Source organism: Neolamprologus multifasciatus, chromosome 16, assembly GCF_963576455.1.
Source record: "Neolamprologus multifasciatus chromosome 16, fNeoMul1.2, whole genome shotgun sequence".
In the NCBI taxonomy this organism is placed as follows: Eukaryota; Metazoa; Chordata; class Actinopteri; order Cichliformes; family Cichlidae; genus Neolamprologus; species Neolamprologus multifasciatus.
Genome location: NC_140454.1, coordinates 34,593,628 through 34,605,986, shown reverse-complemented (window position 1 = coordinate 34,605,986; position 12,359 = coordinate 34,593,628). Strand labels below are relative to the sequence as shown.

Below are 12,359 nucleotides of genomic sequence, written 5' to 3'. Positions count from 1 at the left end.
TAATTGTAAATGGCCTGTATTTGTAGGTCCCCAAGTTTTACACCCGCTTTACATATCCAATCATCCACCCATTCACACACTGCTGATGGTAAGCTACATACCGTCAGCAGAGGCGAGGCTGCCGGACACTGGCGCTACCGGGCCCTCTGACCACCACCAGCAGGCAACGTGAAGTGTTCAAGCTCAAGGCTCGAACTGGCAACCTTCTGATTATAAGGCGCCCTCTCAACTCTTGAGCCACGATCGTTGAAAGGTTTTTAGCACCAGAAAGGAAGCACGTGCGCGTGGCTGAGAGCGAGAAGAGGGAAGTCGAGGTTGTCTGTAAGGGAGGACGTGCGGATAACGGGAGCCACTCTTCACCGTGAGAGGAGCAGCCCGGCCTCTTGTGACAGACTCTGATTCAGGTGAGTCTGTGAGGACGCAGCGCTCACGGAGGCTTCCTGGCATCAGAAACGCGTTTATTGGCGATGAAAGAAATATTTGGCTCTTACTTAGCTGGGAGAACAGCTCCGGCTGTCACGGAGCTTTTATGACTGTGCGCCGTCCTGCGCGCTGCTGGAAACCTTTGAATCTTCAAACTCAGTTTGCTTTGAATCGTCTTTATCGTGCTGACCTGAGCCGGTCCTGCAGCGCAGTCTGGAGATTTACAGCTTTGCTTCTTTTTCATTCATTCCATGTTTGACTTCCTGTTTATTTATTTTAATATTAACAGTGTTTCCGCGGTGTGCGCGCTTGCTCGTCTGTGTGACTTTGTTTTATGTCGGATCAGCGCTTAAAGGCTTTCAGCAGAATCAAAGAGCGAGCCGTTATAGATCCGGACACTTTCTTCAGAATCTGCTTTTATAGACAATTGTCAAAACTGACGTGTAACACCACAGATGTTGCTGTAGTTCATAACATTAAAATGAAAAATAAATAAAACAAATGTATTTTACAGACATATTGAAATACATCTCAGTAATATTGAGGTAACATAACAACATTTATTTTTTATAGAATTGTCTTGATGTTCAGTTTACCTTTTTTTGTTTTGAATGTAAAAAGAAAAATAGTAAACCAGTATAACCAGTATAAACCAGCTATATAAATACAACAAAACTGAACTGAATTATTGTTGAGTGCATGTAGCTCAGATTGAATTAGCTGCAGTGAGAAACCAGAAGTTTCTCAATGAAAACACATCACTGCGCAAAGAACAAAGAACAGCTTCATGATGGTTTATTTCGAGCCAAGTTTGACTCGCTACTTCATCAGTAAAAAAGTTGTTTGCATTTATGACACGATGCCTGTAATACACCTGGGGTTTGGCTGCTAAATCTATTTGTATAGCTGGTTAGCAGCTGCATGCATAGAGCACACACTTGCAAAGTACCACAATCCCAGAATTTCCCTCCGTGATGCTCTGTGATGCTCTGTGGGCTCTCCTCACTTCAACTTTGAGTCACTCGGACTTTCTGTTGGGGGAACAGAAAGCTGCTCTCCAGGATGTTTGACTCTGTATCTGCTGTGTTATTTGCTTACAGCATGCAGAGGTGGAACAGCTGCTGTCTGTGAGCCTGACACCATCTAATCCTGTGAGTGTGAGCTAAACACCGTTTAAACACAAAGTACTGGGATTATATCACTTTATTACTGTGATCTTGTCACTAATCTGAATACAATGTGGGCTCATTACATTTCCAGTAACACCTGCTGGAGCCCAGCCAGACTTCATGAGGAAGATGAAACAGTGTGTTTACACGCAATAATAGATATGTGACCACAGCATGTTTTACCTTTGTTTTACAGGCAGACATGTTAACTGCAGGCCTCGTGGTCGGACTGCTCGGTGGTAAGATCTGTTTGGGCTTTACTCCTGGTGGAGGATGTGCTGCTACATGATGCTCAAATATCCCCAGAAATATGCATGTTTGGGCTCGATTTGTAATTTGTACTTTTATATTTATTTAAGGACTAACAAACCTAAAGTTATTAAAGACCATCTACTCCATTTGTCTTTCTTTCATGAGCCATCTTTTAATCATACAGTCAGTACAGCTGTATGATTGGTATGATCAGTACAGATTTACCATGTCCTGGCTTTAAGTGTACTGCATCCATACTAAATCCAAGTAAATGCATTCCAGCCTTATCGGCTTCAAGTGAAAGCTAAATGGAGTTTACAGCACACAGCTGAGGCTCTGTCTGCGTGTTAAGTGCTGATGTATCGACTGAGTGTCCAAGTGTCTCCTGCGTTGTGTGAGGCTCTTATTTATTGAACAGACACAAAGCCCCTAAAGCTCTTCAGTCATCATTCTTGGCCTCTGCAGCTCGAGGTGCCCCAGACAACAAATATTTAAACCCTCTGGTAAACAATCATTCTCGAGCCGACTAAACTCTCAATAGAAACCAGCTAACTACCTGCTAACTCTGCCTAACCTTGTAAATCCTCTTGTTTATGACACTCTGCTGTTTTTAACCTTCAGTTTGTTTCTTTGATTTTAGGGATGAAGGAGCATTTAGAGCTAATAATACCACAATAACCCAACAGATCCATCTCATCTCACTGGAGATTTTTAACATTAAATTACGTTTCACTTAGTTTAATTCAATTTAATTATTTAGCAACAAAAACAGCCTCGGGGTGCTTTATATTATAAGGTGAAGAATGGACAGTAACACAAAGAATACAGAGAATCCAAAACAACTGATAGTCATTTGGGAAAGTTAATGACCCAAATTAGCCACTAGTGTGAGAGACTGCACTCCAGCCAGAAGGAAAAAGGTTTATGAGGCACAAAGAACCAACCAGATTTCTGTTTTTAACATAAAATCTTTAAATAGAGAAAAACAAACTGGAAGTTGGTCCTGTCAGTGCCTGTCTGTTTACAGTTTGGCTGGTTTTCTTAAACTGTGTGTTACATCACTGATGTCATGATTACATCATTACTGATGTGTTTGTGTTTCTTTTTCCAGCCCTCATCTCGGCTCAGCGAGCGGAGCTCCTCGGTGCCGCTGTTGGAGGCTCTGTGCTGGTTCCCTGTAAACTCCCAGTTCCAACAAGGCCAAAGTGGTTTTACTGGCAGGAGGACGGGACTGAAAACATTTTGATTCATTGTAAACAAACGTGTAACCAAACAACATCTGAAGTCTACAGGAACAGAGTGACAGTCTTTGCTTCTGAGTTTGGATCGGGGAACATCTCCATTAAACTTCACAGTGTTACAGCTGCAGACGACCAGAAGTCGTTCTGGGTCATGGCTTCCTTCAAAGACAGACATGAGCGCCTCTGCAACTCAAAACTGCAGGTTTCAGGTAAGGAAGATATCTTCTTACTTCCAGATCGAATACGTCTCCACGGGCTCCCTGAGACTTTTCATACAGCTCTGACTCTGATGTTCTTGTTTCTGGCATGAAGTGTTTGTGCTGATGTGCTCTGAATGTCTGTGGTGTGTAAACAGTGTTCACCTCTGTCACAGCTCCCTACAGAGATATAAACCTGACCATTCACACAGCAGACACTGCGACCTGCACAGCGCGTGGAGGATACCCTGAATCCAGCGTGTCATGGTTGGGTCAAAACACGACCAGTGGTGTTTATGTGGACCTGCATGAATACAAACTGACCCACGAGAGGGACGCAAAGGATGGAACCTTCACTGTCAGGAGCTCCGTCAGTGTGAAGGAGCTGGTGTCGGTGACCTGCTGCATCACCAACCCTCGCTCCAACCAAAGCATCAACACCACCACAAAGATGGACAGAGATGGTGCTGGTGAGTGCAGCACATCAGCAAACCCCAGTATCTGCCAGAGTGGGAGTGCTGTTGGAGGCGGGGCTAGATAATGTTGTAACATTAGCACTATTTTGTTAAACTCAGTGCTTGTTTGAGCCTAATCAGTATTGAAGGGACGCTGCTGATATGTTTCTGTTGTACATCCGTCCCCCGATGGATGTTCACACAGTTTCAGGTAGAATCTGGGGAACATTTTTAAAATGAAGCAATAAGCCATTAAAAATCATTAAAAGCCAATAAAAAACATTAAAAGCCAATAAAAATCAGGGACTTTCTGATTCAGCAAACACTTCACTGAGTCGAAATCCTGTAAATCCTCCAAGACCTTTTTGGATCATCCTGCAGTGAATGTTTGATGAACGTTATGACAGAGATGACACCGATACTGCCATCACTGTCCTGACAGTGTTACATGGCTGTCCTTCAGATTTCAACTTCAATTTTATTTATACAGCGCCAAATCACAACAACAGTCGCCTCAAGGTGCTTTATATTGTAAGGTAGACCCTACAATAATACATACAGAGGAAACCCAACAATCATATGACCCCCTATGAACAAGCACTTTGGCGACAGTGGGAAGGAAAAACTCCCTTTTAACAGGAAGAAACCTCCAGCAGGACCAGGCTCAGGGAGGGGCGGGGCCATCTTTGACATACTTATAGGTGAATGAGTGGTGGTGTTATTACAGACGAGCTGAGCACTAAATCAGATAAAAAGTCTGAGAAATCAGACAGAAACTCTGTGTAAGGTCCAGGTGGACGATAGATGATAACAAGTAAGACTGGTTTCTGAGTTTTACAGCTGGGGTGGACGAGGCTAAGCATCAGGCTTTCAAATGAATCAAAAGTCTGTCTGGGTCTTTGGTTGATTAATAGGCTGGTGTGAAAAATTGCTGCCACACCTCCCCCTCGGCCTGTGCTTTGAGGTTTCTGGTAGTTAGAATGACTCGGGGGTGTTGATTCATTTAAACTAACATAATCATCCTGCTGCAACCAGGTTTCTGTAAGGCAGAGTAAATCAATTTGTTGATCAATTATTAAGTCATGTACTAACAGAGACTTGGAGGAGAGAGACCTAATATTTAATAATCCACATTTCACTGTTTTACTCTTTGGTTCACATGTGGATACTGTATTGTTCTTTCTTTGTAAATGTTTAAGTTGTTTGTTGCTGGTTTTTAGTTTGTTTTTTGTCTTTTTGGGAGCTGACACAGTCTCTATGGAGATGGGTTTTTGGGGGGGTAGCAGGAGGAGAGAAGCTGCAGAGAGGCGTGTAAGACTGCAACTCTGCTTCCTGGTCCCAACTCTGGATAGTCATATTTTCGGGGGTTTAATAAATTTGTCCATATTTCTAGAAATGAGAGCTGCTCCATCCAAAGTGGGATGGATGCCGTCTCTCCTAACAAGACCAGGTTTCCTCCAGAAGGTTTGCCGATTATCTATGAAGCCCACATCGTTTTGGGACACCACTGTCACTGTTAGAATTTCATTAATAAGAGAAAATATTCATGTAGCTTAACCTGGATTTTAAGGTAACATGAATAATAATTACAGTTGTTGGTAAAGCAGCCCAGCTCATTTCTGTTGTTCTGTCATATTCTTCACAGGTCCAGACACAAATCCAGGAGTGCACTCATCCATGAGTCTAGTTTCTGGCTTAATAGTACTACTAGTAATAGCAGGATTAGCAGTAGGCACATACATCTGCTACAAGAAACGTAAGTAAAACATTGAGTTATGTTCTTTTAACATTTACAGTAAACATATGATGTAATGTTGAAAATGAATTGTTCAAACACTGATCAATAAATCAGTGACAGCAATAATCAATCAGAAGGATGAACAGTCATAGACCCTGTTAGGCTTTTGGATTCAGGTCTTCAGAGCTGTGATGGAGAATCTTTGCACTTTGTCAGCGTCGTGTCTTCATCGATGACCTCTCCGGGTCACATGCAGACATGCTTGAGCGATCAGCAGGAGCATACTGCTGTGATCGCTTCATGTTTTTGTGATGTTAAAGTGGGCGGGGTCAGAGCCACCGCTTTGACCCCGCCTACGGAGCACTTAGCTGTTTCATAAAGAGAGCGAATGTTCATCCGTCTGTAAAGTCACTCAGGCTGTTCACAAACACACGTTTTAAATGAGACAAACGTGTCACACAGCACAGCAACACAACGTTATTATTAACCTGTAACCTGAGTCGTCTTTACAGTCGTACTGTAGCTATGGCTGTATTGTTGTGTGGTCATAGACTCAGCCATAGCTACATAAGTAACACTGCTGTCACAGTTACACAGTGTATGAAGCAGAAGAAACGTTTTCTCAGAGAGGATTCATTAAGTTGGCCCCGACTGTTGCGGCGATCCATCAGAGGACATTTAGCTACCCCAGTGTGGGAGAGTAACGACTCCTCGGGGAAGATCAGCTCAGGGCGAACGTCAGGGTAGGAACGTAGATCGACCACTAAACCAATAGCTTTGGTTTCATGCTCAGCTCTCTCTTTACCACAGCAGACCAGTACATGCGCCTGCTGCCCATTCATAAAAGGATCATAGTAAAGCATCAGTACACTGAGAGGTAGCTGCTGTTTCTGTTTAAACAGATTTTTGTATTCTAACTTTACAAGGAAGTAAAGCAACCTTCAAACTTTGTTAACTGCCAGAAGCAGCAGTGTGATTGGAGGAACCTGCACCAGCTGTGCTAACGACACTTATGTGCCTGGTCTGTGATTTCTGGGAAGAGACGCTGTTACTAACAAGACAGTTAGTCAAGACAGAGAGGCATAACATATCCAGGATTACAAAATAAAACAGGAAGTGACAGTGACCGTAACTGAATTAGATTCGCGCTTAACCTCTACCTACCAGATCTTTGGTGAACCAGTCAGGATCTGGCTGTTTTTTCCCACGTCCATATTTGACTTTCCAAATGAAACAATATTTTTCTCACAGCACTTCAGTTATTTAGTGTTTCAGGCTCCTAACTTTTTTCCTCTGCTTTTGCTTTTAGGCTGCAAATCTGGCGATGAATCCAACGGACAACTGAGTGGAGGTAATTCTGCAGTGAGGTCAAAAAGATCTATGATGACACGATTGGAGGGTCACAGCTCCACAGTTGATTCTTGACTGAAGAGCTTTGCTTTGTTTCTGGTGTAGAACAGCCAGGAGGTGAAAACCATGCAGACCAACAAATGGAGCTCCAAGAAGGTAAGAAGGGGGGAGGCGGTCCTGGTGCTCTCACAGCAGAGGTTCAACATCTGGAACGGCTGGGAAATAGTGACATATTTGGAAATATATGGTAGAGACCATGATGGTGTTACCAACACTGTGCAGACGGCTATATTTCAAAATAAAACTCGTCATGGAGAGAAGGAACCCTAACCCCTGAAATCTCGGAGCTCTCACATCCAAAGACAGCGTGTCACATGTCACATATCACAGTTCTTTAATGTTTGTCAACCATTGTTTCTTTGATTTTGTTAGAATCTCAAGAGTCTGAAGGGAGCAGAGACGACGAGGATTCACAGGATGAAGGTTTGGACTTTGGCTCACTCACAAACACAATGAGATAAGATGACTGACACTCTGCAGCTACACTCTGATGTGCTGTTTCCACAGATGATGGACATCAAGACAACGAGGACCAAAACCTTCTAGATGGAGCAGGTAGTGTTCATGTCTGTAGAAATATGAATAAAAATGTAATTTTAAAGCAGCACTTTGGTCACACCTTAACTGTTTGACACTGAATAGAAAAATGAGAAGTGTTTGATGTCCAGATACTTACAGCTCTAACTGTGCTGCACACACTCTGGTGAAGAGGATTAAAACCTGCATTCGTCTGTTTCACAGTCGAGAAATCGCTGTTGGATCGTTTCTGAAAAAATGTTTTGTCTGCTTTTCTTTTAGAAGACCAGGAGCACCGCCCTGCAGGTGGTGCAGAGCAAGGCGGAGGCAGCGTGCACGCAAACACAGACTAAACTGAGGATGGGTTCATTGTTCGACTGCACTCACACACGCTGTGAGCAAGACGACGGCTGAGGCGTCGGCAGAGGCGTTTCCTGAAGAGTTTAAACCTTTTTATTTGCACAGTTCAGTTTAAAATGACCTGTTATTGGCTCTTTCTTAGTGCCAACGAGTTCTTCTCCAGGCTGACTCAGTGAAACCTACAGTAAAACCAATGAACGATGCAGAGAACGAAAATGTTGTGTTTGAGCTCTGCTTTAGCCTCAAGACGCCAAGAAGGATGAAACGATCAGATGAACCGTGAGCCGGTGAAGCTGCTGTGACTGACTGAGCTCAGCTTTCCTCGAGCAACAAAACAAAGATTTCGTGTCTTTACTGTTTTCCAGCTGAACAGGATCAGCTGCACTGTTTTCTTGTTTGTCACTTTATTTAAAGATTGTGAACTTAGATGTTAGCTGACATCTGCTGTTTGCTGTAAATAACAACAGTTTTACTCCTTTACTTCATCTTTTATATATTTATTTATACATTTTAATTTGTGTGCATTCGATACACAGCTGGTACAGTAACACACTGACAAACATGAATCGAGGGAAATTTAGGGACAGAGGGGTGAAAGAGGCAACAGGACAATTTATGCATGATCCATGTGGTCAGATGTTCATAAGCTGTGCTCACTGATCCTCTGAAGCAGTAATACTGACCAGGGAGCAGAAAGGAAGCAACGTTTTTGCAGGTAATTTCAGATGCATCAGCTTAACAAACAAACTGTTTCTATGCTGTCAGTGTGTCTGACAGCTAAAGGTCCAACTCACAGAGAAACTAACTAACTCCACTCAAAGATGGAGAAAGATGAGAAAGGAAGGAGAGGGCTTCGAGTGCTTATTTAAAGCTTACATGTCAGTCCTCGTGTTTTTGAATCAGTCCAACAGCGTAACGATCAGAACTGTCAGAGTTATTTTCCCAACTGGACCATTACAGCATTTCAGATCTCAGATTGAACATACACAAGACATGACAACACCACATGGCGCCTGTGCACACCACAGCACAACAACACAGGAAATGGTTCATGGCTGTCAGGGGTTTCAGATTCTGTTTGGAATAAAGCTCATTGATAAAAATTGTGAACAGTAAAATCTGAAGATCTGAAACTGTAGAGGAGGACGGACGAGAGATCTTCAGTCACACGGCACCTCCAACCTTTGTCTTCTCAGACATTTCTCTGGAAGGTGAAATACAAGCTAATGTTGTGACCTTAGAAGTGGCAGTGCTGCTTCCTCTTCTTCACTGTGAGTCAGGATTTGCGTCATGAGGTTACAGAAAGCGGGTACTTCATAACAGAAAAACGAGAACTGTTGCCCTGATTTCTGTTTTTTGACCAGGACTTGTCCTTCAATGCACATACTGAACAAAAATGTAGGACTGCTTTCTTACATTTGTGCAACATCTCTAAAATTAGAAACATCCTGTCTCAGAGTGACGCTGAAAATTTCTCCTGTATTGGATTCCCTTCATCCTGGGAGGCAGAGCCTTCAGTTTTCAGTCTTCTGTGGAACCAGCTTCCAGTTTGGATTCAGGAGACAGACACTATCTCTACTTTCAAGATTAGGCTTCAAACTTTCCTTTTTGCTAAAGCATATAGTTAGGGCTGGACCAGGTGACCCTGAATCCTCCCTTAGTTATGCTGCAATAGATGTAGGCTGCCGGGGGATTCCCATGATGCATTGGGAGTTTCTTCTTCACTCACCTCTCTGCATTTAATCATTAGTTATTATTAACCTCTGGCTCTCTTCCACAGGGTGTCTTTGTCCTGTCCTGTTTCTTCCTGTTAAAAGGGAGTTTTTCCTTCCCACTGTTGCCAGATCAGTCAGCCTCTCTGGGCTGGGAACACAGTGATGATTATGGAGAATGTAGATCATTTACATAAACAGGAAATCAGCAGCTGGCGGTGGACCAACATATGTTGTCATGGTCCCAGTGACTGGCTGTTCCACCTCAGTGGAGCCCACATCAACACACCTGTCATGCTCACCTGTGTGTGATCCTGGATAATCACTCAGCAGTATTGAAGACCACAACTATTCTTCATCTCTTCATCTGTGTACCTGTGTTAGTAATACGCCGCCTTTGCTTCTTGTGGTTTATTTGTTTGTGTTCACTTAATCCAGTCTGTCACATGTCCTCAGGTCTCCGCAGTGCCCCTCCTGACCTTTCTCGTGCTGTTTCAGAGACCCACGTTCGAGCTCCACGTCCACACACATTTCTCCCGTGTACTGTGTTTCTCTTGGGTCTGTAAACGAAGCCAAGTTAAGATTGATTCCTGCTGTCTGCGTCTGAATCTGCGTTTGGGTTCACATTTATGTGCTGGCCCCCAGGCCCGCTCCATCCATATACCCTATATATGATGGCCATAGAAGGGGGCACAATTACCCCTGAAATATGAATGCCTGTGCATAGAACCTGTGCACTATTACGCTATTTAAGCAGGATTATCATTTCTAGTTAAGTAAAAGGAAAATCAGTTATTTTCTACACAGAAACGTCCTTCATGTTTGATGATGACTCTCACTGAAGCTAAAACAGTCTTAACCTGAACTGCTGTGATCTTTTCCACCAGTGGGAGAATATCTGCACTTTATCAGCCACAAACACTAAGCTACAGTATGAACCAGGGGGCATCCTGCAGAGGTCAAAGGTTAAAGTGCTTTGAATATAACAGGAAGGAAAGGTGAACTCGACCTTTGCAGGATTATTTATATTACATCAGGCTCTAGTTTCAGATGTGAGTAAGATGCTCGTGCTCGCTTCAGCTATCAAACCGTCCTGTGATGAGTACTCGCCACAAAGAGCTGCGACGTCTCACTCACTTTACTCTTTACTTTACTCATCTCTTACAATAAAACAACAATCAGTGGAAACTGCAGATGTCTTTCTGCAAGCTGCACTACATGAGAGACATCTCCATCAGGAGGTAAGACAAAGATCACTATTTTACATGTTTATAGTAAAATAAATGTAGATAAAAAACGAATATGTTAAGAAGTATATTTGATTGTTTGTTCTACTTTTTAAATTTATTTATACAGTAAAACTGTTAATTTTCATTCAACACTGTGCAGTTAGCCTATTTTTCAGGCAATATAATGCATTAGCATATATGTGCAGAGATGTGTTTGGGTGCATTTACATGATCGATTTTTTTACTTTACAATCTACTGATAATTACAGGACATGGACGTAAAAACCTTTTACGGAAGGAAACCAAAGGAATGTGAAGTTAGGGAGATTCCCTCAGAAAATGAGGACAGCAAGCTTTCAGGGAGCTACAGTGAAGTGGAGGATCCCTGAATCAGGTTTGAGGGACACTTAAGAGCTCAGGGGTTAGGGGTCAGTTGGTAAACTAATTGTGTGTGTGTGCATCTTCCTGTTGCATTTCTTTCTTTCTAATAAATAAATAAATAGATAATCTATTAATATCATCACAGGTGGATCGCAAGCAGAAGAAGCACATCACTGTCCCCTGCCCTGCTGTGGTGCAAGAACATAACAAGAACATGGCTGGACCTGCTTGACTCACTGACTGCACTCTAACGTAACAAAGTTAGATCCACGAAATGGTACCACCGGCTGGTCCACTTCCTGGACGTGATCATGGTTACCACCTGGCTGCTCTACAGAAGAGACTGTGAAGGCACTGGCATGGAGCAGAAAGACCAAATGAGCCCTTCAAATCATACGTTGCAAATGGCCTCTGCATGTGTGGGAAGAGCCTGGAGAAGAAGAGAGGTCGTCCCAGCCAGTTCATTGCTGGCGCATATGAGGAGAAGAGGAAGAAAGGACGCACAGCTCCCGTTCCAGTCCAAGATGTCCGCCTGGATCAAACAGCCCACTGGCTGATCATGACTGAGGACAAGGGACGATGCAGGGTGCCAGGGTACACCAAACATGCACCTCTGCTTCACCTCCAACTGCAACTGCTTCCTGAGGTTCCCGCTGAATGAACAAGACAGATCCCTGATCCAATGTTGGATGTATTTTGGTGTTTTATTGTTCTGTGAAATGTTTGCATTGTTTACTTGTTTGTTTATTCATTCAACCTTGTTGTACTAATACAACTTATTATAGAATAACTTGGAGTTGGACTACACTTGTTGCACAACGTTGCCTTGATGCAACAAACCATTATCTGTTTGGGGCCCTAAAGCTCCCCCAAAATAGGGTGAAATATTTTTTAGAGGGTTTTAAAGTTACTGAGAAGTTTACTTAAAGCTGAGAAATATTCTCTTCCACAACGATGCCTCTCGTACATCGTCTTATTATCCTTTGGAGACGCCTGTGTCGTTTCCAGTCAGAACAAAAAACTTGCTGGTTGAATAAAAGTACCAGGGATACGAATAATTATGGGCTTGACTGTATATTTATTTTCTGTATTTAAATTTTGGGAGCTTTTATTTTGTTTGTGTGACCTTTGACTTCCCACGAGGTCACTTCCTGTAGTTTTGTGCTATTCTCTGTCAGAGGTTTCAGATTCTGTTTGGAATAAAGCTCATTGATAAAATTGTGAACAGCGAAATCTGAAGATCTGAAACTGTAGAGGAGGACGAGAGATTAAACCT

General features: G+C 42.9%; 1 protein-coding gene across 2 annotated transcripts; it reads left to right on the top strand.

Moving 5' to 3' along the window:
* The first annotated feature begins 235 nt into the window (after positions 1 to 235).
* LOC146501167 (ICOS ligand-like) lies at positions 236 to 9,365 on the top strand. 2 transcript variants are annotated; one of them, XM_085136397.1, is made up of 11 exons: positions 237 to 404; positions 1,524 to 1,574; positions 1,789 to 1,831; positions 2,956 to 3,294; positions 3,459 to 3,752; positions 5,383 to 5,493; positions 6,785 to 6,826; positions 6,931 to 6,981; positions 7,258 to 7,308; positions 7,393 to 7,440; positions 7,684 to 9,365. In XM_085136397.1, exons 3-11 carry the CDS (start codon positions 1,795 to 1,797, stop codon positions 7,752 to 7,754), a joined length of 1,044 nt encoding a protein of 347 aa, XP_084992523.1. In that variant the 5' UTR covers positions 237 to 404; positions 1,524 to 1,574; positions 1,789 to 1,794; the 3' UTR covers positions 7,755 to 9,365. The 2 variants fall into 2 exon arrangements, with proteins under 2 accessions (XP_084992524.1, XP_084992523.1); XM_085136398.1 differs by having other exon boundaries at positions 236 to 404; positions 1,524 to 1,831.
* The last annotated feature ends 2,994 nt before the right edge of the window (positions 9,366 to 12,359 follow it).

Bases quoted from the DNA above. Each gene is read 5' to 3' on its own strand.
- LOC146501167 (XM_085136398.1), top strand. From the start codon at position 1,795: ATGTTAACTGCAGGCCTCGTGGTCGGACTGCTCGGTG. The intron at 6,827-6,930 runs GTAATTCTGCAG...TTTCTGGTGTAG, and splicing joins CAACGGACAACTGAGTGGAG to AACAGCCAGGAGGTGAAAAC. The intron at 7,441-7,683 runs GTAGTGTTCATG...CTTTTCTTTTAG, and splicing joins AAACCTTCTAGATGGAGCAG to AAGACCAGGAGCACCGCCCT.